This window comes from Oncorhynchus gorbuscha, linkage group LG24 (assembly GCF_021184085.1).
Source record: "Oncorhynchus gorbuscha isolate QuinsamMale2020 ecotype Even-year linkage group LG24, OgorEven_v1.0, whole genome shotgun sequence".
Classification (NCBI taxonomy): domain Eukaryota; kingdom Metazoa; phylum Chordata; class Actinopteri; order Salmoniformes; family Salmonidae; genus Oncorhynchus; species Oncorhynchus gorbuscha.
In genome coordinates this window covers 60357392-60384451 of record NC_060196.1, presented here as the reverse complement: position 1 = coordinate 60384451, position 27060 = coordinate 60357392, and the positions used below count along the sequence as shown (strand labels likewise).

Here is a 27060-nt window from a genome sequence, read left to right as displayed (position 1 = left end):
ACTGGCTGATGGACATTGCTGCACGCTGATATATTTCAGCAGACAATCACTTTGACTTAAAGATTTAGCCTCTTTTCTTATTAATTGAAGAAATATAAATATTCGCTTCCTGATTCTTCCAGTTTTTGTCTCTCAGACATGGTTGCAAATCTCTGTAGCTTCATTTTTAGCTTAAATGATTTCCACTTGTAGCTAGCTAACGTTAACAGGCTAGGTTAGGCCTTAATCATTTTCATCACACAAACATTAAAAACAACAACAATACAATCATTTAATTGGCAGATTACGTTGATTAATCCTGTGTGAAACCACACATCACCACAGATACCAAGGTTAGTGGGAGTGAATTTTGGGAGAAGCGAGAATGAGTTGGGAGGTGGGAACTGCAGCAATGGCTATGATCAGTAAGCTGATCAGTAAGCCAAATTCAAGGTTAGGTGACGGCCCCAAATTCAAGGTTAGGTGACGGCCCCAAATTCAAGGTTAGGTGACGGCCCCAAATTCAAGGTTAGGTGACGGCCCCAAATTCAAGGTTAGGTGACGGCCCCAAATTCAAGGTTAGGTGACGGCCCCAAATTCAAGGTTAGGCGACGGCCCCAAATTCAAGGTTAGGTGACGGCCCCAAATTCAAGGTTAGGTGACGGCCTAATCTTGTTTAATGGGAGGGCCAGCCCTGGCTGCTACTGGGGTGTGGGACAGCAGGGTAGCCTAGGCGTTAGAGACAGGTGGTTACTAGGCTACCTGCTCTAACCATTGGGCTACTAGTAACCTAAAGGTTGCAAGTTCAAATCCCTGAGCTGACAAGAAAACAAATCTGTCTTTCTGTCCCCGAACAAGGCAGTTAACCCACTGTTCCTAGGCCGTCATTGAAAATAAGAATTTGTTCTTAACTGACTTGCCTAGTTAAATGAAGGTAAAAAATAAATCTGTGATAATTTGGTTGCTCTAAATTATTTTGACCAGCAGGTGTCATCTGTTTTGGTCAAAGCCGAGAGTAGTGAACCTATTTTCGACACAATAGACTGGAAAACCTCAACGCCTGAGGAAGCTTTATTTCTCCACCACTAAATATGGAATAATACAAAATGCACCGAGACCAGGTTTACAATATACACTTTTTTTTCTCCAGCACTGAATGTTTTAATAATAAATTAGTAACATTTTTGATTTTACCTCCCAGATGAATAACTTCCGAGTTATATCATTCCGGGGCAGTGTGGTTGGGGTTAGAGGTCAGAAATTGAGACCGACTCCCTGTTTAGCGATTCGGTTTTTCTCCGCTGCAGCATCCCGGGACAATGTGACCCTGCACGGATCACCTTCATTAGCTCGTCGGAAACCATTACGAGGTTTGATCGGTCCACGACGTGCACGGTTGAGTGACCGTCAGCTTGCCACAGCAGCGGGAGGTAAGGAAGAGAGAGAAAGAGAGAGAAAGAGAGAGAGAGAGAGACAGAGAGAGAGAGAGACAGAGAGAGAGATGGGAGAGAGAGAAAGAGAGGGGAGAGAGAGAGACAGAGAGAGAGAAAGAGAGAGAGAGAGAGAGAGAGAGAGAGAGAGAGAGAGAGAGAGAGAGAGAGAGAGAGAGAGAGAGAGAGAGAGAGAGAGAGAGAGAGAGAGAGAGAGAGAGAGAGAGAGAGAGAGAGAGAGAGAGAGAGGGGGGAGGCTACGGGTTATAGCATTAACTAGCTACCGGTATCTGCATTAGTTAGAATGACATGATCTCACATCCTCAATCGATCATTTTTGGTGCAAGGTGCTCTGGTTTTTTAATGCCCTTACAGTAGATAGCTTGCTAGTTAGTCCGTGCTAGCTTCTGCTGCACGATGCATGTAATGAACTGGCTATTATCCAACGTAGCGAAAGTCAGCTAGTGGGAGCTACTTTTGGGTAGCTTGTTAATTAATGCATCCGTGTTATAGTATAGGTATTTGTAAGCTAGTGTCAACACATTTTAATAAAGCTAGAAAGCTAATCATTAGCTAGCACGGTAAGCTAACTAACTAGCCTGACTGCAGCACGCCAGTGGAAGTGATTTGACAAGTCTCATTTGGCAGATGGCTAACATATTTAGCAACAGGGCCATATTTACAGACGTATAGATGCCAGTATTCTCTCCCAACACCGTACCATGTAATCTCTCTCTCTCTCTCTCTACCTCTCTCTCTCTCTCTCTCTACCTCTCTCTACCTCTCTCTCTCTCTGTCTCTCTCTCTTTCTCTGTCTCTCTCTCTCTCTCTCTCTCTCTCTCTCTTCTCTCTTCTCTCTCTGTCTCTCTCTCTCTCTCTCTCTCTCTCTCTCTCTCTCTCTCTCTCTCTCTCCCCCGGCAGCTCCATCGAGCCATGCGACAGTGGTGCCTCCCGGCTGCGGTACCGCGACCCGAACCGATGCCCACAGGGCACCTCTCACCCCCGCTATCAGGTAGGCAAGGCAGGGCAGGCAGGCAAGGCAGGGCAGGCAGGCACTGTAAATGCCATGGGTCAATCACGCATTGTTTTGCAGCCAGTGCACAGATTCAATGCATGTACCCCCTATGTAAAATTATCTCGCTTCTCTCATTTTTGTTCCACCAGAGATTAATGTACAGTAGCCTACATATACCATTCAACATCATGGCATTAAATATATATATATATTTTAGCCCAAGTTACATTTGTTTTTCTCATGCACCAGACACGTTTTGTAAGTGAACTTAACAACCAAGTCCTGTGTATACAGTATTTCAATGTAATATTTTTATATATTAGAGACCTATGGGAAGTGTGTGTGTGGACAAGTCATGTCTGTTTTAACCCGTTTAGATGTGAGGATGGAGTGTTGTGAGGTGGAGCCACGCTATACCATCGAGCAGATCGACCTCCTTCAGCGTCTCCGTCTCTCAGGGATGACCAAGCCACAGATCATCCAGGCCTTGGAGTCCCTAGAGCGGCTAGATCCCGACCATCGGCCCCCGTACTGCAACGACACCCACGCCGCCAACCCCACAACCAACACTACCCCTACCACAGCCTCCGCCCCAGCCCCCTCCTCCTCTTCCTCCTCCTCTTCTTCCTCTCTCTCCTTGGCATCCGCCACAACGCAGACCCCTGGGCTAGACGGCGCCTCACTGTCGCCTAGCAACAGCTATGAGGCCTCTCCCCCACCACTGTACCCACATGGGGTTGGAGTTCAGAAGTCGTTTAGCTATGACATCATGGCAGAGGAGGACTGGGATCTGGAGGAGAAGGTGGAGGAGTACATGAGGTGAGGAGAGAGTGTGCGGGCTGGAAGGGACAGTAGACTGTGACGTTGAGGAGGACATGAGGGAGGGACAGTAGACTGACGTGGAGGAGTACATAAGGGAGGGACAGTAGACTGTGACGTGGAGGAGGACATGAGGAAGGGACAGTAGACTGTGATGTGGAGGAGTACATGAGGGAGGGACAGTAGACTGACGTGGAGAAGGTGGAGTACATGAGGGAGGGACAGTAGACTGTGACGTGGAGGAGGACATGAGGAAGGGACAGTAGACTGACGTGGAGGAGTACATAAGGGAGGGACAGTAGACTGTGACGTGGAGGAGTACATGAGGAAGGGACAGTAGACTGTGATGTGGAGGAGGACATGAGGAAGGGACAGTAAACTGTGACGTGGAGGAGGACATGAGGAAGGGACAGTAGACTGACTTGGAGAAGGTGTGGGAAGGGAGGTAGTAGTGAACCCTGAAGAGGATGAGGAGGGGTATTTGAGGTGAAGGTGAGGGAGGTAGTAGTGAACCCTGAAGAGGATGAGGAGGGGTATTTGAGGTGAAGGTGAGGGAGGTAGTAGTGAACCCTGTAGAGGATGAGGAGGGTTATTTGAGGTGAAGGTGAGGGGAGGTAGTAGTGAACCCTGTAGAGGATGAGGAGGGGTATTTGAGGTGAAGGTGAGGGGAGGTAGTAGTGAACCCTGAAGAGGATGAGGAGGGGTATTTGAGGTGAAGGTGAGGGGAGGTAGTAGTGAACCCTGTAGAGGATGAGGAGGGGTATTTGAGGTGAAAGTGAGGGGAGGTAGTAGTGAACCCTGTAGAGGATGAGGAGGGGTATTTGAGGTGAAGGTGAGGGGAGGTAGTAGTGAACCCTGAAGAGGATAAGGAGGGGTATTTGAGGTGAAGGTGAGGGGAGGTAGTAGAGAACCCTGAAGAGGATGAGGAGGGGTATTTGAGGTGAAGGTGAGGGGAGGTAGTAGTGAACCCTGAAGAGGATGAGGAGGGGTATTTGAGGTGAAAGTGAGGGGAGGTAGTAGTGAACCCTGAAGAGGATGAGGAGGGGTATTTGAGGTGAGGGGAGGTAGTAGTGAACCCTGAAGAGGATGAGGAGGGGTATTTGAGGTGAAGGTGAGGGGAGGTAGTAGTGAACCCTGAAGAGGATAAGGAGGGGTATTTAAGGTGAAGGTGAGGGGAGGTATTAGTGAACCCTGAAGAGGATAAGGAGGGGTATTTGAGGTGAAGGTGAGGGGAGGTAGTAGTGAACCCTGTAGAGGATGAGGAGGGGTATTTGAGGTGAAGGTGAGGGGAGGTAGTAGTGAACCCTGAAGAGGATAAGGAGGGGTATTTGAGGTGAAGGTGAGGGGAGGTAGTAGAGAACCCTGAAGAGGATGAGGAGGGGTATTTGAGGTGAAGGTGAGGGGAGGTAGTAGTGAACCCTGAAGAGGATGAGGAGGGGTATTTGAGGTGAAAGTGAGGGGAGGTAGTAGTGAACCCTGAAGAGGATGAGGAGGGGTATTTGAGGTGAGGGGAGGTAGTAGTGAACCCTGAAGAGGATGAGGAGGGGTATTTGAGGTGAAGGTGAGGGGAGGTAGTAGTGAACCCTGAAGAGGATGAGGAGGGGTATTTGAGGTGAAGGTGAGGGGAGGTAGTAGTGAACCCTGAAGAGGATAAGGAGGGGTATTTGAGGTGAAGGTGAGGGGAGGTAGTAGTGAACCCTGAAGAGGATAAGGAGGGGTATTTGAGGTGAAGGTGAGGGGAGGTAGTAGTGAACCCTGAAGAGGATGAGGAGGGGTATTTGAGGTGAAGGTAAGAAACGGCAGAGAATCTATCTGAGAGGAAACTCATCAGATAACAACAGCCAGTCTCTGGTGACGCTGGCATATTCTCCTACTGTTAGACTGACTCATTTGGGTCAGGTGTGTAGGGAGGGATGGATAAAAAGATGATTGCAGCCAGGCTTACATACAGGTCCTAAAGAAGGCAGTAGGCTTTATGACAGTCTCTGGCAGTATAGCTTCTTGTGCAAGTTTGTAGACTTTCCAGAAACCACAGTCGAATCAATGCAGAGAGAAATAAAATAGAGAATGAGTAGAGAAGTAGAACACGGAACACGTGATAATAGATGCACAATTGGCAATGATTACTTGGTTATATACAAGGGGAAGTGTCTATACAAGGGGTGCCGGCGGTGCCTGGTCTATATACAAGGGGTGCCGGCGGTGCCTGGTCTATATACAAGGGGTGCCGGCGGTGCCTGGTCTATATACAAGGGGTGCCGGCGGTGCCTGGTCTATATACAAGGGGTGCTGGCGGTGCCTGGTCTATATACAAGGGGTGCCGGCGGTGCCCAGTCTATATACAAGGGGTGCCTGGTCTAAATACAAGGGGTGCCGGGTTGTGTGTGTGTATAGGATACATTATGGATAACCAGTCAACTAATGGTGGGTCTGGAGTCATGTAAGCTCGGCCTATGGCTTCCTCTCCTCGTTTCTGGCTCTCCTTCATCAGCTTATCTGAAAACATAGGGGAGGCAGAAAACACATGGTGTAGAATGTACACTGTTTGGTTCCACATTACTGCAGATGGAGAATCTATTGAGTTGTACGGAAGTAGTGATGTCAGTTACTCTATCCACTGCTCACACCACAAACAGGAAGTGTGTTGTCTGTTCTTACTCTGTGATGTCTATTGTTGTTGTTGCAGGAAGGATGGTAACTGTTGTTGTTGTAGGGACAGGAAATGTGTTGTCTGTTCTTACTCTGTGGTGTCTATTGTTGTTGTTGCAGGAGGGACGGTAACTGTTGTTGTTGTAGGGACAGGAAGTGTGTTGTCTGTTCTTACTCTGTGGTGTCTATTGTTGTTGTTGCAGGAGGGACGGTAACTGTTGTTGTTGTAGGGACAGGAAGTGTGTTGTCTGTTCTTACTCTATGATGTCTATTGTTGGTGCAGGAAGGATGGTAACTGTTGTTGCTGTAGGGACAGGAAGTGTGTTGTCTGTTCTTACTCTATGGTGTCTATTGTTGTTGTTGCTGTAGGGACGGTAACTGTTATTGTTGTAGGGACAGGAAGTGTGTTGTCTGTTCTTACTCTATGGTGTCTATTGTTGTTGTTGCAGGAGGGACAGGAAGTGTGTTGTCTGTTCTTACACTATGGTGTCTATTGTTGTTGTTGCAGGAGGGACAGGAAGTGTGTTGTCTGTTCTTACTCTATGGTGTCTATTGTTGTTGTTGCAGGAAGGATGGTAACTGTTGTTGTTGTAGGGACAGGAAATGTGTTGTCTGTTCTTACTCTGTGATGTCTATTGTTGTTGTTGCAGGAAGGATGGTAACTGTTGTTGTTGTAGGGACAGGAAATGTGTTGTCTGTTCTTACTCTGTGGTGTCTATTGTTGTTGTTGCAGGAGGGACGGTAACTGTTGTTGTTGTAGGGACAGGAAGTGTGTTGTCTGTTCTTACTCTGTGATGTCTATTGTTGTTGTTGCAGGAAGGATGGTAACTGTTGTTGTTGTAGGGACAGGAAGTGTGTTGTCTGTTCTTACTCTATGGTGTCTATTGTTGTTGTTGCAGGAGGGACAGGAAGTGTGTTGTCTGTTCTTACTCTATGGTGTCTGTTGTTGTTGTTGCTGTAGGGACAGGAAGTGTGTTGTCTGTTCTTACTCTATGGTGTCTATTGTTGTTGTTGCTGTGGGGACGGTAACTGTTATTGTTGTAGGGACAGGAAGTGTGTTGTCTGTTCTTACTCTATGGTGTCTATTGTTGTTGTTGCAGGAGGGACAGGAAGTGTGTTGTCTGTTCTTACTCTATGGTGTCTATTGTTGTTGTTGCAGGAGGGACAGGAAGTGTGTTGTCTGTTCTTACTCTATGGTGTCTATTGTTGTTGTTGCAGGAAGGATGGTAACTGTTGTTGTTGTAGGGACAGGAAGTGTGTTGTCTGTTCTTACTCTATGGTGTCTATTGTTGTTGCAGGAGGGACAGGAAGTGTGTTGTCTGTTCTTACTCTATGGTGTCTGTTGTTGCAGGAGGGACAGGAAGTGTGTTGTCTGTTCTTACTCTATGGTGTCTGTTGTTGTTGCAGGAGGGACAGGAAGTGTGTTGTCTGTTCTTACTCTATGGTGTCTATTGTTGTTGTTGCAGGAGGGCCAGGAAGTGTGTTGTCTGTTCTTACTCTATGATGTCTATTGTTGTTGCAGGAAGGATGGTAACTGTTGTTGTTGTAGGGACAGGAAGTGTGTTGTCTGTTCTTACTCTATGGTGTCTGTTGTTGCAGGAGGGACAGGAAGTGTGTTGTCTGTTCTTACTCTATGGTGTCTGTTGTTGTTGCAGGAGGGACAGGAAGTGTGTTGTCTGTTCTTACTCTATGATGTCTATTGTTGTTGTTGCAGGAAGGATGGTAACTGTTGTTGTTGTAGGGACAGGAAGTGTGTTGTCTGTTCTTACTCTATGATGTCTATTGTTGTTGTTGCAGGAAGGATGGTAACTGTTGTTGTTGCAGGAGGGACAGGAAGTGTGTTGTCTGTTCTTACTCTATGATGTCTATTGTTGTTGTTGCAGGAGGGACGGTAACTGTTGTTGTTGTATTTGTAAGTCGCTCTGGATAAGAGCGTCTGCTAAATGACTTAAATGTAAATGTAAATGGACGGTAACTGTTGTTGTTGTAGGGACGGTAACTGTTGTTGTTGTAGGGACGGTAACTGTTGTTGTTGTAGGGACGGTAACTGTTGTTGTTGTAGGGACGGTAACTGTTGTTGTTGTAGGGACGGTAACTGTTGTTGTTGTAGGGACGGTAACTGTTGTTGTTGTAGGGACGGTAACTGTTGTTGTTGTAGGGACGGGAAGTGTGTTGTCTGTTCTTACTCTATGGTGTCTATTGTTGTTGTTGCAGGAGGGACAGGAAGTGTGTTGTCTGTTCTTACTCTATGGTGTCTGTTGTTGTTGTTGCAGGAGGGACAGGAAGTGTGTTGTCTGTTCTTACTCTATGGTGTCTTGTTGTTGTTGCAGGAGGGACAGGAAGTGTGTTGTCTGTTCTTACTCTATGGTGTCTATTGTTGTTGTTGCAGGAGGGACAGGAAGTGTGTTGTCTGTTCTTACTCTGTGGTGCCTGTTGTGTTCTTCTAGGAGGGACAGTAACCTGGTGAAGGAGGAGATTAAAACCTTCCTCAACAACCGCAGGATCTCCCAGGCCATCGTAGGACAGGTGACAGGTAAAGCAGTCATTTATTTATATATATATATATATGATCTATAGTGATCTTTCCTTCTAGGATATTTTTTTATAATGCTCTCATTTGGCTTGTAAGTAAGCATTTCACTGTAAGGTCTACTACACCTGTTGTATTCAGCATTTCACTGTAAGGTCTACTACACCTGTTGTATTCAGCATTTCACTGTAAGGTCTACTACACCTGTTGTATTCAGCATTTCACTGTAAGGTCTACTACACCTGTTGTATTCAGCATTTCACTGTAAGGTCTACTACACCTGTTGTATTCAGCATTTCACTGTAAGGTCTACTACACCTGTTGTATTCAGCATTTCACTGTAAGGTCTACTACACCTGTTGTATTCAGCATTTCACTGTAAGGTCTAACTACACCTGTTGCATTCAGCACATGTTACAAATAAGATTAGATTTGTTCCTACTCGTGCTCCTTCTCCATCTGTTTCTCCTCTCCTCCCATCATTTTCTCCCTCCCCTATCTCCTACCTTCCTCTGCTCATTATCTACCCTCCTCCTCCTCACTCCTCTCCCTAGGTATCACATTTTAGTGATCACATACACATATTTACAGATGTTATTGCAGGTGTGGTGAAATCAGTCCTTTCCTTCTCCTCACCCTAGGTATTAGAGTTAGAAGTATTCATACCCCTTGACTTATTCCACATTTTGTTGTGTTACAGCCTGAATTATTTTTAAATGATTACATGATTTTTTCATACCCATCTACACACACAATACCTCCAAAATTAAAAAGTGAAAACATGTTTTTTGACATTTTTGAAAATGTATTGTCAATTGAAATACAGTATTCAGTCCCCTGAGTCAATGCTTTGTAGAAGCACCTTTGGCAGTGATTACAGCTGTGAATGTTTTGGGGGTAAATCTCTTAAAAGCTTTCCACAACTGGATTGTGCCACATTTCCTGCTTTTATTATTTTCTAAATTCTTCTATCTCTGTCGAATTGGTTGTTGATCATAGATTTTCAATCAGATTTATGTCAAAACTGTTACTTGGCCATTCAGGAACATTCACTATATTCTTGTTAAGCAACTCCAGTGTAGATTTGGCCTTGTGTTTGAGGTTATTGTCCTGCTGAAAGGTGAATGTTTTCCTACTAGATTTTGCCTGTGCTTATCTCCATTCAGGTTTTTTTTAATCCTGAAAAACGATGACAAGCATACCCATAACATGATACAGCCACCACTATGCAAATATAGAGGTACTCAGTAATGTGTTGTATGTTTGGGGCAAACCCAATAACACTTTGTATTCCGGACATGAAGTGAGTTGCTTTGCCACATTTCTTGCAGTATTACTTTAGTGCCTTGTTGCAAACCGGATGCATGTTTTGGAAAACTTTTATTCTGTACTGGCTTCCTTCTTTTCACTCTGTCATGAGGTTATTATTGTGGAGTAACTACCATGTTGCTGATCCATTCTCAGTTTAATGGCTGTGATGAGAGAGAGAGAAAAAACATAGAAAAAAAACTATGTCACCATTGGCCTCATGGTGAAATCCCTGAGCAGTTTCCTTCCTCTCCGGCAACTGAGTTAGGAAGGTCCCCTTTATCTTTGTAGTGACTGGTTGTATTGATACACCATCCAAAGTGTGATTAATAACTTCACCATAATCAAAAGGATATTCAATGTGTGCATTTTAATTTTTAATTTTTACCCATCTACCAATAGGTGCCCTTTTTTGTTTTTTGTTTTTACCCATCTACCAATAGGTGCCCTTTTTTGTTTTGTTTTTACCCATCTACCAATTTTTTTTGTTTTGGTTTTTTTGTTTTGTTTTTATACCATCTACCAATAGGTGCCCTTTTTTGTTTTTTGTTTTTATACCATCTATCTTTTTTGTTTTGTTTTTATACCATCTACCAATAGGTGCCCTTTTTTGTTTTGTTTTTATACCATCTACCAATAGGTGCCCTTTTTTGTTTTGTTTTTATACCATCTACCAATAGGTGCCCTTTTTTGTTTTGTTTTTATACCATCTACCAATAGGTGCCCTTTTTTGTTTTGTTTTTACCCATCTACCAATTGGTGCCCTTTTTTGTTTTGTTTTTATACCATCTACCAATAGGTGCCCTTTTTTGTTTTGTTTTTACCCATCTACCAATAGGTGCCCTTTTTTGTTTTGTTTTTACCCATCTACCAATAGGTGCCCTTTTTTGTTTTGTTTTTACCCATCTACCAATAGGTGCCCTTTTTTGCGAGGCATTGAATGTCCCTTTGAGAAGTTACAGAGATGAGGTATAAAATAATAATTAGACACCATTCTTACACACATGCAACCTATGTGACTTGTTAAGCACATTTATACATCTGAATTTATGTAAATTAAATCTGAACTTATGTAAATTAATTATGTAAATTAAATTAGAGGGGGAAAAAGTGTGTTTTCTCACCCCTTTGCTGTGACACTCCAAATTGAGAGCAGGTGCACCCAATTTCTATCAATCATCCTTGATTGATCGCTACAACTTGATTGGAGTCCACCCGTGACCAATTGTTTTGGAAATGATTTAGAGCGGAACGCACCTGTCTGTATAAGGTCCCACAGTTGACAGTGCAGAATCTATACCATGAAGTACAAGGAACTGTCTGTCGATCTCTGAGAGAATTGTGATCAGACATACATCTGGGGATTAAACAATGTCGATAGTGTTGAGCGTTTTTTCTAAGACAACCAAACCATTTCTAGAGCACGGTGGTCTCCGTTATTGAGAAAAAATAAATAAAAATGGAACTTCCCTAGAGCTGTCCGTCTGACCAAACTGAGCAGCCGGGCAAGAAGGACCTTGGTCAGAGAGGTGACCAAGAACCCAGCGACCACCCTGACAGAACTACAGAGTTCCTTGGCTGAGATGGGAGAACCTGCCAGAAGGTCAACCATCTCTACAGTACTTCACCAATCTGGGCTTTATGGGGGAGTGGCTAAACAGAAGCCACTCCTGATGAAAAATGTCTGGAGTTTGCAAAAAGACAAGAGCATGAGGCAAAATATTATGTGGTCTGATGACAAAATTTTGCCTGAATGCAAAGCGCTATGTCTGGGAACCAGGCACAGCTCCTCCCCCATCTTAACACCACCCCTACCATGAAGCATGGTGGTGGCAGCGTCATGCTATGGGGATGTTTTTCAACGGCAGGGACTGGGACACTTAAAAAATATATATATATATATATTTTTAAAGATAGATAGAACAACGAGTGGAACCAAATACAGGCAAATCCACGATGAGAACCTGCTTCAGAGTGCAAACAACCTTAGACGATGGGGAGACGATTGAAGTCCCAACAGTACAATGACCCCAATCTAAAACAACGCTGGAATGTCTTCAGAACGAGAATGTGAAAGTCCTTGAGTGGTTCTGCCAAAGCCCAGGTTTGAATCCCATCGAAACATTTCTAAAACAATGTTTTCACTTTGTTATTTATTCGGGTATTGTATTGTAGATGGGTGAGATAAAAAAAAAATATATATATATATATATATATATTTTAAATTCAGGTTGTAACACAGCAAACTGTGGCTTAAGTCCAGGGGTAAGAATACTTTCTGAAAGCTCTGTATACATTGTGAAAGTATTCAGACCTCTTGATTCGTTCCACATTTAGTCGGGTTACAGCCTGACTCTAAAATGGATTCAATTGTTTTTGTCCCCTCAACATTCGACACACACTACCCGATAATGACAAAGCAAAGAAACAGGTTTTCAGAAATGTTTGCCCATTTTTATTACAGAAGCTGAAATGACATTTACATAAGTATTCAGACCCTTTACTCAGTACTTTGTTGAAGCACCTTTTGGCAGTTATTTCATAGTTTTGATATCTTCACTATTATTCCACAATGTAGAAAATAGTAACAAATATTGAAAAACCCTGGAATGATTAGGCGTGTCCAAACTTTTGACTGGTACTGTATATTTAAAACCAAATACTTTTATACTTTTACTCAAGTAGTATTTTACTGAGTGACTTAAACTTTTACTTGAGTCATTTTCTATTCAGGTATCTTTACTTTTACTCAAGTATGACAATTGAGCACTTTTTCCACCACTGTTCTTTGCTCTGTTCATCTTTTCCCTCGATCCTGACTAGTCTCCCAGTTCCTGCTGCTAAAAAAACATCCCCACAACATGATGCTGCCACCACCATGCTTCACCGTAGGGATGGTGCCAGGTTTCCTCCAGAAGTGATGCTTGGAATTCAGGTCAAATATTTCAATCTTGGTTTCATCAGACCAGAGAATCCTCTTTCTCATCCTTTTGGTGCCTTTTGGCAAACTCAAAGCGGGCTGTCGTGTCTTTTACTGAAGAGTGGCTTCCGCCTGACCACTAGCATAAATGCCATATTTGGTGGAGTACTGCAGAGAGGGTTGTCCTTCTGGAAGGTTCTCCCATCTCCACAGAGGAACTCTGGAGCTCTGTCAGAGTGACCATTGGGTTCTTGGTTACCTCCCTGACCAAGACACTTCTCCCTCAATTGCTCAGTTTGTCCGGGCGGCCAGCTCTAGGAAGAGTCTTGGTGGTTCCAAACTTCTTCCATTTAAGAATGATGGAGGCCACTGTGTTCTTGGGGACATTTCAATGCCTCAAACTATTTTGCTACCCTTCTCCAGATTTGTGCCTCGACACAATCCTGTCTCAGAGCTCTACAGACAATTCCCTCAACCTCATGACTTGTTTTTTGTTGCTCTGACATGCACTGTCAACTGTGGTACCTTTTTATATAGACAGGTGTGTGCCTTTTCCAAATCATGTCCAATCAATTGAATTTACCACAGGTGGACTCCAATCAAGTTGTAGAAACATCTCAAAGATGTTCAATGGAAACAGGATGCACCTCAATTTCGAGTCTCATAGCAAATGTTCTAATTACTTTTATGTAAGTAAGGTATTTCTGTTTTTATCTAAATTTGCTAAAGAAATCTGCAAACCTGTTTTTGCTTTGTCATTATGGGGTATTGTGTGTAGATTGAGGGGGGGTGACTTAATCCATTTTAGAATAAGGCTGTAACAAAATGTGGAAATGGTCAAGGGGTCTGAATACTTTCCCAATGCACTGTATACCCCCTCTAGGTATCAGTCAGAGCTATCACTCCTCCCTTCTCCCTGGGTATCAGTCCGAGCTATCTCTCCTCTCTTCTTCCTAGGTATCAGTCAGAGCCATCTCTTCTCCCTAGGTATCAGTCAGAGCTATCTCTTCTCCCTAGGTATCAGTCAGAGCTATCTCTTCTCCCTAGGTATCAGTCAGAGCTATCTCTCCTCTCTTCTCCCTAGGTATCAGTCAGAGCTATCACTCCTCTCTTCTCCCTAGGTATCAGTCAGAGCCATCTCCTCTCTTCTCCCTAGGTATCAGTCAGAGCTATCACTCCTCTCTTCTCCCTAGGTATCAGTCAGAGCTATCTCTCCTCTCTTCTCCCTAGGTATCAGTCAGAGCTATCACTCCTCTCTTCTCCCTAGGTATCAGTCAGAGCTATCTCTCCTCTCTTCTCCCTAGGTATCAGTCAGAGCTATCACTCCTCTCTTCTCCCTAGGTATCAGTCAGAGCTATCTCTCCTCTCTTCTCCCTAGGTATCAGTCAGAGCTATCTCTCCTCTCTTCTCCCTAGGTATCAGTCAGAGCTATCTCTCCTCTCTTCTTCCTAGGTATCAGTCAGAGCTATCTCTTCTCCCTAGGTATCAGTCAGAGCTATCTCTTCTCCCTAGGTATCAGTCAGAGCTATCTCTCTCCCTAGGTATCAGTCAGAGCTATCTCTTCTCCCTAGGTATCAGTCAGAGCTATCTCTCCTCTCTTCTCCCTAGGTATCAGTCAGAGCTATCTCTCCTCTCTTCTCCCTAGGTATCAGTCAGAGCTATCTCTCCTCTCTTCTCCCTAGGTATCAGTCAGAGCTGTCTCTTCTCCCTAGGTATCAGTCAGAGCTGTCTCTCCTCTCTTTTCCCTAGGTATCAGTCAGAGCTCTCTTCTCCCTAGGTATCTCTCCTCTCTTCTCCCTAGGTATCAGTCAGAGCTATCTCTCCTCTCTTCTCCCTGGGTATCAGTCAGAGCTATCTCTCCTCTCTTCTCCCTGGGTATCAGTCCGAGCTATCTCTCCTCTCTTCTCCCTGGGTATCAGTCAGAGCTATCTCTCCTCTCTTCTCCCTAGGTATCAGTCCGAGCCATCTCTCCTCTCTTCTCCCTAGGTATCAGTCCGAGCTATCTCTCCTCTCTTCTTCCTAGGTATCAGTCAGAGCTATCTCTTCTCCCTAGGTATCAGTCAGAGCTATCTCTTCTCCCTAGGTATCAGTCAGAGCTATCTCTTCTCCCTAGGTATCAGTCAGAGCTATCTCTTCTCCCTAGGTATCAGTCAGAGCTATCTCTTCTCCCTAGGTATCAGTCAGAGCTATCTCTCCTCTCTTCTTCCTAGGTATCAGTCAGAGCTATCTCTTCTCCCTAGGTATCAGTCAGAGCTATCTCTTCTCCCTAGGTATCAGTCAGAGCTATCTCTTCTCCCTAGGTATCAGTCAGAGCTATCTCTCCTCTCTTCTCCCTAGGTATCAGTCAGAGCTATCTCTTCTCCCTAGGTATCAGTCAGAGCTATCTCTCCTCTCTTCTCCCTAGGTATCAGTCAGAGCTATCTCTCCTCTCTTCTCCCTAGGTATCAGTCAGAGCTATCTCTTCTCCCTAGGTATCAGTCAGAGCTATCTCTCCTCTCTTTTCACTAGGTATCAGTCAGAGCTATATCTCTCAGTGGTTGCTGCAGCAGGGCTTGGAGATGAGTGACTCCAAACGCAGAGCCTTCTACCGCTGGTACCTGCTTGAGAGAAACAACCCAGGTAAGAACCAAGTGTAGGAGGCGGCTAAAGGGAGGGAGCGGTTCATGTCGTCTCCATTCTGTTAGCTGGACTGCTGCTTGTTATTGTGACCTTCCCCCTATGTCCGTCCTATGTAATCCTGCATTGTGAATCCACACACCTTTTCTGGTTCTAGAGGTCTGGAGAGTTCAGTGAAGTACTGAGAGCTATGTCTGAGAGAACGTATACAGTAGGATAAAAACACACGCCACATTTATACCTGGTCTAACGACGTGTCTGTAAACAATTGGAATGCGACAGGTGTCGCTAGTCAAAACAGCATTTAAATGACTGTCAAGTTTCCTTGTCGCACAGACATGGAAAGACATGTGAAGTGTCTGCAACTGTCGCAATGTCCGTTGTCGTGGTTCGCCGGGCTGCCATGGCAACTATACCAAATCCTCAAGATGCAGGACTTCTAAAAATGATCTGCTTTTATTTGGTGCCACTGTGACGCTAAGTTATTCAATGTCAACTTCATTACCTTGGAAAATAATTATGTTGTGGGTTTATTTTCCTGTAGTAATGATTTTACAAAGTAGCTCAAGTTACGATGTTGTCAGTTATACTCTGGTCATTATTTGAACTGGTTAGCCAGCTAGCTAGCTACCAACGCTTTCAGAAAGTATTCATACCCCTTGACTTATTCCACATTGTTGTTGTTACAGCCAGAATTCAAAATGGATTAAATATGTTTGTTTTCTCTCTCACCCATCTACACACAATACTCCATAATGACAAAGTGAAAACATCTTTGTTTTCTCTCTCACCCATCTACACACAATACTCCATAATGACAAAGTGAAAACATCTTTGTTTTTGTTTTCTCTCTCACCCATCTACACACAATACTCCATAATGACAAAGTGAAAACATCTTTGTTTTCTCTCTCACCCATCTACACACAATACTCCATAATGACAAAGTGAAAACATCTTTGTTTTCTCTCTCACCCATCTACACACAATACTCCATAATGACAAAGTGAAAACATGTTTTTTTTTTATTGATTAAACATAAAACACTATTATACTGTTTCTTGATCAGATAAGTGTTCAACGCCTTCAATCAATAAATGTTAGAATCACCAGTGATTACAGCTGTTGGTCATTCTGGGTCAGTTTCTAAGAGGTGTTGGTCATTCTGGGTCAGTTTCTAAGAGGTGTTGGTCATTCTGGGTCAGTTTCTAAGAAGTGTTGGTCATTCTGGGTGTTTCTAAGGTCATTCTGGGTCAGTTTCTAAGAGGTGTTGGTCATTCTGGGTCAGTTTCTAAGAGGTGTTGGTCATTCTGGGTCAGTTTCTAAGAGGTGTTGGTCATTCTGGGTCAGTTTCTAAGAGGTGTTGGTCATTCTGGGTCAGTTTCTAAGAGGTGGGTCGGTTTCTAAGAGGTGTTGGTCATTCTGGGTCGGTTTCTAAGAGGTGTTGGTCATTCTGGGTCGGTTTCTATGAGGTGTTGGTCATTCTGGGTCGGTTTCTAAGAGGTGTTGGTCATTCTGGGTCGGTTTCTAAGAGGTGTTGGTCATTCTGGGTCGGTTTCTAAGAGGTGTTGGTCATTCTGGGTCGGTTTCTAAGAGCTCTCCACACCTGGATTATGCAACATTTGCCCATTTTTATTATTTTCCAAATTCTTCAAACTCTGTTAAATTGGTTGTTGATCGTTGCTAGACAACCATTTTCAGGTCTTGCCATAGATTTTCAAGTAGATTTGAGTCAAAACTATAACTCGGCCACTCAGGAACATTCACTGTCTTCTTGGAAAGCAACTCCAGTGTAGATTTGGCTTTGTGTTTTAGGTTATTGTCCCGCTGAAGGGTGAATTCATCTCCCAGAGTCTGATGGAAAGCAGACTGAACCAGGTTTTCCTCCAGGCTTTTCTCTGTGCTTTGCTCCATTCCGTTAGATATTTTTTATCCTGAAAAACTCTCCAATCCTTAATGAGGCTAGGCTACCCTGAGGCGGCAGGGTAGCCTAGTGGTTAGAGCGTTGGACTAGTAACCGGAAGGTTGCAAGTTCAAACCCCCGAGCTGACAAGGTACAAATCTGTTGTTCTGCCCCTGAACAGGCAGTTAACCCACTGTTCCCAGGCCGTCATTTAAAAATAAGATTTTTTTCTTAACTGCCTGGTTAAATAAAGGTAAAATAAAAAATAAATTACAAACGTGACACGTTGTATTCAGGCCAAAAAGTTAATTGCTTTGCCACATTTTTTGCTGTATTACTTGTTTTTTTGTTTAACCTTTATTTAACCTTTAATAACCTTTATATAACCTTTATTTAACCTTTATATAACCTTTATTTAACCTTTATTTAACCTTTATTTAACCTTTATTTAACCTTTATATAACCTTTATAACCTTTATTTAACCTTTATTTAACCTTTATTTAACTAGGTCATTTAGGAGCAAATTCTTATTTACAATGACGACCTACCAAAAGGCAAAAAGGCCTCCTGTTGGGACAGGGGCCTGGGATTAAAATAAATACAATATAAATAGGACAAAACACACATCACAACGAGAGAGACGACACAACACTACATAGAGAATTTAGTGCCTTGTTGCGAACAGGAGGCATGTTTTGGAATCTTTTTTTTCTTTATGTACAGGCCTCCTCCTTTTATTCTGTCAATATTAGGTCAGCATAGTTTAGTAACTAATATGTTGATCCACCCGTTAAACTGTTTATGAAGTCACCATTGGCCTAATGCTGAAATCCCTGAGTGGTTTCCTTCCTCTCCGGCAACTGAGTTAGGAAGGACGCCTGTATCTTTGTAGTGACTCAGTGTATTGATACACCATCCAAAATATAATGAATAACTTCACCATGCTATAAGGAGTATTCAATGTCTGCTTTTTATATTTTTTTTACCCATCTACCAATCGGTGCCCTTTTTTGCGAGGCATTTGAAAACCTCCCTGGTCTTTGTGGTTTGAATCTGGGTTTGAAATGCACTGTTCGACTGAGGAACCTTACAGATAATGAGGTAGTCATTCAAAACTGATGTTAAACCCTTATTGCACACAGAGTGAGTCCGTGCAACTTATGTGACTTGTTAAGCACTTTTTTATTCTGAACTTATTTAGGCTTGCCATTACAAAGGTGTTTTAATCATTATTAACTCGAGACATTTCAGCTTTTAATTTAATTAATTTGTTAACATTTTTAAAAACATAATTCCACTTTGACATTTTACATTTACATTTAAGTCATTTAGCAGACGCTCTTATCCAGAGCGACTTACAAATTGACATAATGGGGTATTGTGTGTAGGCCAGTGATGATATCTCGATTTAATCCATGTTATATTCAGGCTGCAACACAACAAACTGTGGCTAACGTCAAGGGGCATAAATACTTTTCTGTAGCGAACTAGCTAGCAACGAACCAAAACATTGTTTGTAAAATTGATTTTTAGTGTCCTGGCTTGCTGGGTTGACATTTCCTGAATTTTTAAACAGATGGGTTTATTGGTGTTGAAATAGACTTCCGTTTGGAGCGCCGGGCTACTGTTTTGGGTTTATTCGTTGTCATAACGACGACAACAAGTTTGACGTCGGACGACAATCGAATGTTGTCGCTACGTTATTTGTCGACAGACATGTCAATAGACGACTGTAAACCAGCCTTTGCTGTAGATGTTAATCAATTATGTTAAAGTCATCTGGTTTGAAGTGAAACTCTAGTGGATGAGTGTGGTGTCTGTCCGTCCGTCTAAACCCAGGCTACAGGAACGTCACGATCCGTCCATCTAAACCCAGGCCACAGGAACGTCACGATCCGTCCATCTAAACCCAGGCTACAGGAACGTCACGATCCGTCCATCTAAACCCAGGCTACAGGAACGTCACGATCCGTCCATCTAAACCCAGGCTACAGGAACGTCACGATCCGTCCATCGAAACCCAGGCTACAGGACCGTCACGATCCGTCCATCTAAACCCAGGCTACAGGAACGTCACGATCCCTCCATCTAAACCCAGGCTACAGGAACGTCACGATCCGTCCATCTAAACCCAGGCTACAGGAACGTCACGATCCGTCCATCTAAACCCAGGCTACAGGAACGTCACGATCCGTCCATCTAAACCCAGGCTACAGGAACGTCACGATCCCTCCATCTAAACCCAGGCTACAGGAACGTCACGATCCGTCCATCTAAACCCAGGCTACAGGAACGTCACGATCCGTCCATCTAAACCCGTCCTCCATCTAACCCAGGCTACAGGAACGTCACGATCCGTCCATCTAAACCCAGGCTACAGGAACGTCACGATCCCTCCATCTAAACCCAGGCTACAGGACCGTCGTGACCTCATAAGAAGTCAACAATAAACATCCAGACAGACCAATGTACAGATGCACTAGAAGTGTTCTGAAAATGAAACTGTTTGCTCAATTCTACATCCGCAAAGACGTTGGCCTAAATATCACAATGTTTAATCTGTCACTTAAGTGCTTCACTCCTATGTCACATGACCAAAATGCATGAACATAAGCCTTCATGAACAATCTACCTACCCCTTCCTTCTTCATGCCATCCCCCTGTCCTCCTCCCTTCTTCCCCAAGCTTTGCTGATGCTGCTTCTGTGTGGTTCTCAGTCCTGATCCTGGAGAGGTAGAATTCCGGTGCTGGTTTTCATTCCTACATGGCTAACAGGCTAACCATAATAACCCCATCTAATACTAACAATGATGCTAATTCAGGATCCTAATGCTAACGTGTTGCCTTTCTCTATGCCTTTCTACCTGGTGGGCACTTCATTACTAAACTTCTGGACCTGTCTGCTATTTACCTATTCAGATCAGTAATCTCAAAGTTTCTCTTGTTAACTTAACACATTGTGGCCACAAAAATTATTGGATGAAGTCCGTAAGATTAAATTATGAATTGATATTGATAGACATACAAACAGGTGATCTAATTTTGATTGACTGTAGGACTTCTGTTAACTCTAGGCCTAAATCTTAAACCAATATTCCCCAAACTCTGTATGCCTCCTTGGATAAGTCTGTGGCCTGACCTGACCACTGGTTTGGTTTTGTCCTTAATGAAGGGCTGAGATGGAGTGAAAGCCAGCACGGCCCGGCGGGTCTGGGCCCAGGGCTCGGTGGTCTCGGCCAGGGGCTCTGTGGTCTCGGCCAGGGGTTGGGCCAGAACCTGGGCCAGAACCTGGGCTCTGGACCCGCCAGGGGAGGGGACAGAGACGTCACAGGGATGGTGGGAAACGCCGCTACGGGCGCCACGGCCGCGGCCACTGCCTCTACCACCTGGGGCAGACAGAGAGAGCTGCTGATGCACCTCCTCCCATGGTACACTGCTGCCGCACAGCAGGCACAGCCAGGTAACGGCCAGGTAACAGCCAGGTAACAGCAAGCCCCTGCCCACCCATGCCCATAACAGGCAACCACTCTTACAGGGCTCAACCCTCTCTCTCTCCTCAGTTCTGTCTGTGGCTGTTCAGGCACGAGGCAGGTGATGTTTTTACTAGTCCAGGTTTTAGCTCCAACTCTTGAGTTCTATTACCAAAGTCGAAAGTAAAAAAAACAAAAAGACACTGCAACACTGAGTGACCCCTGTCTGTCTGACACATCCTGTCATCACATAGCCTGCATGCCTGTCTGTGTCCACGTTGTGTCCCACTGTCAGTCCGAGGGATGTCATGTATCAAATAAGTCCTCATTAAAATACGACAGTCATGTGATTGAACTTCTTTCTCATAACTAATAGTTACAATGGGTTACATTCTCTTGATGTTTAAACTCACTCTCACTCCCTCTCTCACCTCCTTCCCTCACTCCCTCTCACTCCCTCTCACCTCACTCCCTCTCTCACCTCCTTCCCTCACTCCCTCTCACCTCCTTCCCTCACTCCCTCTCACCTCCTTCCCTCACTCCCTCTCACCTCCTTCCCTCACTCCCTCTCTCACCTCCTTCCCTCACTCCCTCTCTCACCTCCTTCCCTCACTCCCTCTCTCACCTCCTCCCTTCTTCCCTCTCACTCCCTCTCACCTCCTTCCCTCACTCCCTCTCTCACCTCACTCCCTCTATCACCTCCTTCCCTCACTCCCTCTCTCACCACCTTCCCTCACTCCCTCTCTCACCTCCTTCCCTCACTCCCTCTCTCACCTCCTTCCCTCACTCCCTCTCTCACCTCCTTCCCTCACTCCCTCTCTCACCTCCTTTCCTCACTCTCTCACTCCCTCTCACCTCCTTTCCTCACTCTCTCACTCCCTCTCACCTCCTTCCCTCACTCCCTCTCTCACCTACTTCCCTCACTCTCTCACTCACTCTCTCACCTCCTTCCCTCACTCTCTCACTCCCTCTCTCACCTCCTTCCCTCACTCTCTCACTCCCTCTCTCACCTCCTTCCCTCACTCTCTCACTCCCTCTCTCACTTCCTTCCCTCACTCTCTCACTCCCTCTCTCACCTCCTTCCCTCACTCCCTCTTGCTCACCTTCCTAACTCCCTCCCTTCTATTTCTCACCACCTCCCCCTCTCCTCCCTTCCCTTTCTCTCGCCTCCTCCCTTCCCTTTCTCTCGCCTCCTCCCTTCCCTTTCTCTCGCCTCCTCCCTTCCCTTTCTCTCGCCTCCTCCCCCTCTCATTACGGCCCATGTAGGTGCTACCCTGTCGATGCGCTCCCTGGTGAAGGAGGAGCCTGATTGGAGGACGGGGGTCAGCCCTGGGGAGAGGGGCGGGGTGGCGGGCGGTCCTCTGAGGCTGCGGAGGGGAAGCAGGTTCACCTGGAGGAAGGAGTGCCAGTCAATCATGGAGAGGTGAGCCAATCAAAGTGCAGTACTTTCCAGTTGACTAGCCAACTGTCTGTTTACGTAGAAAAAGCTTTATAGATACATTTGATTGATTGATTATCTATATTGACCCACACCTGGAAGACAAGCACTCTCAGAGAGCGACTGCTATTAAATCAAATAAAGTCTAGTTTGTTAGTTTGCAGTCTTTCCTGATTCAGTTTGAAGTGATTGTGTTACTGAAGCTGTGTTAGCTCCTCTGAACAACAGTGTCCTAATTCAGTTTGAAGTGATTGTGTTACTGTAGCTGTGTTGTTGGCTAGCTCCTCTGAACAACAGTGTCCTAATTCAGTTTGAAGTGATTGTGTTACTGTAGGTGTGTTGTTGGCTAGCTCCTCTGAACAACAGTGTCCTGATTCAGTTTGAAGTGATTGTGTTACTGTAGGTGTGTTGTTGGCTAGCTCCTCTGAACAACAGTGTCCTGACGAGAAAGCACATTTTTTACGCCAGGTGAAATCACACCTCGTTAGCTCATTGTTATGGATGTATTCAAATAAATGACACTAGAAAACAGCTTAAACAAATGCAGCTACTGTTATTCTGTCTGCACTGTTCTACGTGACTGAGTTAGCCTCCAAATACAACCTCCGCTGTCTTCAACCAGGATCTCATCGACCACTGCCTCATTGCCTGTATCCGCCACGGAGCCGCAGTCCAACGACCACCCCTCATCACTGTCAAACGCTCCCTAAAACACTTCTGTGAGCAGGCCTTTCTCATCGACCTGGCCCGGGTATCCTGGAAGGACATTGACCTCATCCCGTCAGTTGAGGATGCCTGGTCATTCTTTAAGAGTAACTTCCTCACCATTTTAGAGAAGCATGCTCTGTTCAAAAAATGCAGAACTAAGAACAGATACAGCCCTTGGTTCACTCCAGACCTGACTGCCATCGACCAGCACAAAAACATCCTGTGGCGGACTGCAATAGCATCGAATAGCCCCCCGTGATATGCAACTGTTCAGGGAAGTCAGGAACCAATACACGCAGTCAGTCAGGAAAGCTAAGGCCAGCTTCTTCAGGCAGAAGTTTGCATCTTGTAGCTCCAACTCCAAAAAGTTCTGGGACACTGTGAAGTCCATGGAGAACAAGAGCACCTCCTCCCAGCTGTCCACTGCACTGAGGCTAGGGAACACTGTCACCACCGACAAATCCATGATTATCGAAAACTTCAACAAGCATTTCTCAACGGCTGACCATGCCTTCTGCCTGGCTACTCCTACCTCGGCCAACAGCTCCGCCCCCCCCCCCCCGCAGCTCCTCGCCCAAGCCTCTCCAGGTTCTCCTTTACCCAAATCCAGATAGCAGATGTTCTGAAAGAGCTGCAAAACCTGGACCCGTATAAATCAGCTGGGCTTGACAATCTGGACCCTCTATTTCTGAAACTATCCGCCGCCATTGTCGCAACCCCTATTACCAGCCTGTTCAACCTCTCTTTTCTATCGTCTGAGATCCCCAAGGATTGGAAAGCTGCCGCAGTCATCCCCCTCTTCAAAGGGGGAGACACCCTGGACCCAAACTGTTACAGACATATATCCATTCTGCCCTGCCTATCTAAGGTCTTCGAAAGCCAAGTCAACAAACAGGTCACTGACCATCTCGAATCCCAACCGTACCTTCTCCGCTATGCAATCTGGTTTCCGAGCCGGTCACGGGTGCACCTCAGCCACACTCAAGGTACTAAACGACATCATAACCGCCATCGATAAAAGACAGTACTGTGCAGCCGTCTTCATCGGCAGACTCAGTAGCCTCGGTTTTTCGGATGACTGCCTTGCCTGGTTCACCAATTACTTTGCAGACAGAGTTCAGTGTGTCAAATCGGAGGGCATGCTGTCCGGTCCTCTGGCAGTCTCTATGGGGGCGCCACAGGGTTAAATTCTCGAGCCGACTCTTTTCTCTGTATATATCAATGATGTTGCTCTTGCTGCGGGCGATTCCCTGATCCACCTCTACGCAGACGACACCATTCTATATACTTTCGGCCCGTCATTGGACACTGTGCTATCTAACCTCCAAACGAGCTTCAATGCCATACAACACTCCTTCCGTGGCCTCCAACTGCTCTTATACGCTAGTAAAACCAAATGCACGCTTTTCAACCGATCGCTGCCTGCACCCGCATGCCCGACTAGCATCACCACACTGGATGGTTCCGAACTTGAATATGTGGACACCTATAAGCACCTAGGTGTCTGGCTAGACTGCAAACTCTCCTTCCAGACCCATATCAAACATCTCCAATCGAAAATCAAATCAAGAGTCGGCTTTCTATTCCGCAACAAAGCCTCCTTCACTCACGCTGCCAAGCTTACCCTAGTAAAACTGACTATCCTACCGATCCTCGACTTCGGCGATGTCATCTACAAAATTGCTTCCAACACTCTACTCAGCAAACTGGATGCAGTTTATCACAGTGCCATCCGTTTTGTCACTAAAGCACCTTATACTACCCACCACTGCGACTTGTATGCTCTAGTCGGCTGGCCCTCGCTACATATTCGTCGCCACACCCACTGGCTCCAGGTCATCTACAAGGCCATGCTAGGTAAAGCTCCGCCTTATCTCAGTTCACTGGTCACGATGGCAACACCCATCTGTAGCACGCGCTCCAGCAGGTGTATCTCACTGATCATCCCTAAAGCCAACACCTCATTCGGCCGCCTTTCGTTCCAATACTCTGCTGCCTGTGACTGGAACGAATTGCAAAAATCGCTGAAGTTGGAGACTTATCTCCCTCACCAACTTCAAACATCAGCTATCTGAGCAGCTAACCGATCGCTGCAGCTGTTCATAATCTATTGGTAAATAGCCCACCCATTTTCACCTACCTCATCCCCACAGTTTTTATTTATTTACTTTTCTGCTCTTTTGCACACCAATATCTCTACCTGTACATGATCATCTGATCATTTATCACTCCAGTGTTAATCTGCAATATTGTAATTATTCGCCTACCTCCTCATGCCTTTTGCACACATTGTATATAGACTCTCCTTTTTTTCTACTGTGTTATTGACTTGTTAATTGTTTACTCCATGTGTAACTCTGTGTTGTCTGTTCACACTGCTTTGCTTTATCTTGGCCAGGTCGCAGTTGCAAATGAGAACTTGTTCTCAACTAGCCTACCTGGTTAAATAAAGGTGAAATAAAATAAAAAATAAAATAGCCATAGTTGGTTGGCTAGCTAGCAAGGGATAAGAATGTTGCCAGCCAGTATGTCAATGGAACATTCAGAGCGAACGACTTGGTCGGGTCCATAGATACAGAACAAAAAGACTGAACGACTGGGTCTCGTCTCATAGATACAGAACAAAAAGACTGAATGACTGGGTCTCGTCTCATAGATACAGAACAAAAAGACTGAACGACTGGGTCTCGTCCATAGATACAGAACAAAAAGACTGAACGACTGGGTCTCGTCCATAGATACAGAACAAAAAGACTGAACGACTGGGTCTCGTCCATAGATACAGAACAAAAAGACTGAACGACTGGGTCGAGTCCATAGATACAGAACCAATAGACTGAACGACTGGGTCGCGTCCATAGATACAGAACAAAAAGACTGAATGACTGGGTCTCGTCCATAGATACAGAACAAAAAGACTGAATGACTGGGTCTCGTCTCATAGATACAGAACAAAAAGACTGAATGACTGGGTCTCGTCCATAGATACAGAACAAAAAGACTGAACGACTGGGTCTCGTCCATAGATACAGAACAAAAAGACTGAACGACTGGGTCTCGTCCATAGATACAGAACAAAAAGACTGAATGACTGGGTCTCGTCCATAGATACAGAACAACAAGACTGAACGACTGGGTCGCATCCATAGATACAGAACAAAAAGACTGAACCGCTGGGTCTCGTCTCATAGATACAGAAAAAAAGACTGAACGACTGGGTCGTGTCCATAGATGCAGAACAAAAAGACTGAACGACTGGGTCGAGTCCATAGATACTGAACGACTGGGTCGAGTCCATAGATACAGAACAAGACTGAACGACTGGGTCTCGTCCATAGATATAGAACCAATAGACTGAACGACTGGGTCGCGTCCATAGATGCAGAACAAAAAGACTGAACGACTGGGTCTCGTCCATAGAAACAGAACAAAAAGACTGAACGACTGGGTCGAGTCCATAGATACAGAACGACTGGGTCGCGTCCATAGATACAGAACAAAAAGACTGAACGACTGGGTCGGGTCCATAGATACAGAACGACTGGGTCGCGTCCATAGATACAGAACAAAAAGACTGAATGACTGGGTCTCGTCCATAGATACAGAACAAAAAGACTGAATGACTGGGTCTCGTCCATAGATACAGAACAAAAAGACTGAACGACTGGGTCGCGTCCATAGATACGGAACAAAAAGACTGAATGACTGGGTCTCGTCCATAGATACAGAAAAAAAGACTGAACGACTGGGTCGGGTCCATAGATGCAGAACAAAAAGACTGAACGACTGGGTCGAGTCCATAGATACTGAACGACTGGGTCTCGTCCATAGATACAGAACAAGACTGAACGACTGGGTCTCGTCCATAGATACAGAACCAATAGACTGAACGACTGGGTCGCGTCCATAGATACAGAACAAAAAGACTGAACGACTGGGTCGCGTCCATAGATACACAACAAAAAGACTGAACGACTGGGTCGCGTCCATAGATACGGAACAAAAAGACTGAATGACTGGGTCTCGTCCATAGATACAGAAAAAAAGACTGAACGACTGGGTCGGGTCCATAGATGCAGAACAAAAAGACTGAACGACTGGGTCGAGTCCATAGATACTGAACGACTGGGTCTCGTCCATAGATACAGAACAAGACTGAACGACTGGGTCTCGTCCATAGATACAGAACCAATAGACTGAACGACTGGGTCGCGTCCATAGATACAGAACAAAAAGACTGAACGACTGGGTCGCGTCCATAGATACAGAACAAAA

The 27060-nt window shown here is 45.0% G+C and overlaps 1 protein-coding gene across 4 annotated transcripts in view; it reads left to right on the top strand.

The window, feature by feature from the left end:
* Window positions 1–1196: 1196 nt before the first annotated feature.
* Window positions 1197–27060, top strand: part of LOC124012516 (homeobox-containing protein 1-like) — a 36302-nt gene continuing 10438 nt past the window's right edge. Inside the window, exons 1-7 of one of the 4 annotated variants that reach the window (XM_046326225.1) lie at window positions 1198–1409; window positions 2331–2421; window positions 2802–3243; window positions 8340–8425; window positions 15159–15269; window positions 20342–20629; window positions 21906–22062. In XM_046326225.1, the coding sequence (XP_046182181.1) occupies window positions 2343–2421; window positions 2802–3243; window positions 8340–8425; window positions 15159–15269; window positions 20342–20629; window positions 21906–22062 (1163 nt within the window). In that variant the 5' untranslated portion in view covers window positions 1198–1409; window positions 2331–2342. Of the gene's footprint in view, window positions 1410–1629; window positions 1757–2330; window positions 2422–2801; window positions 3244–8339; window positions 8426–15158; window positions 15270–20341; window positions 20630–21905; window positions 22063–27060 lie in introns of those variants that run through there. The other 3 variants (XM_046326226.1, XM_046326227.1, XM_046326228.1) reach the window with 3 other exon arrangements.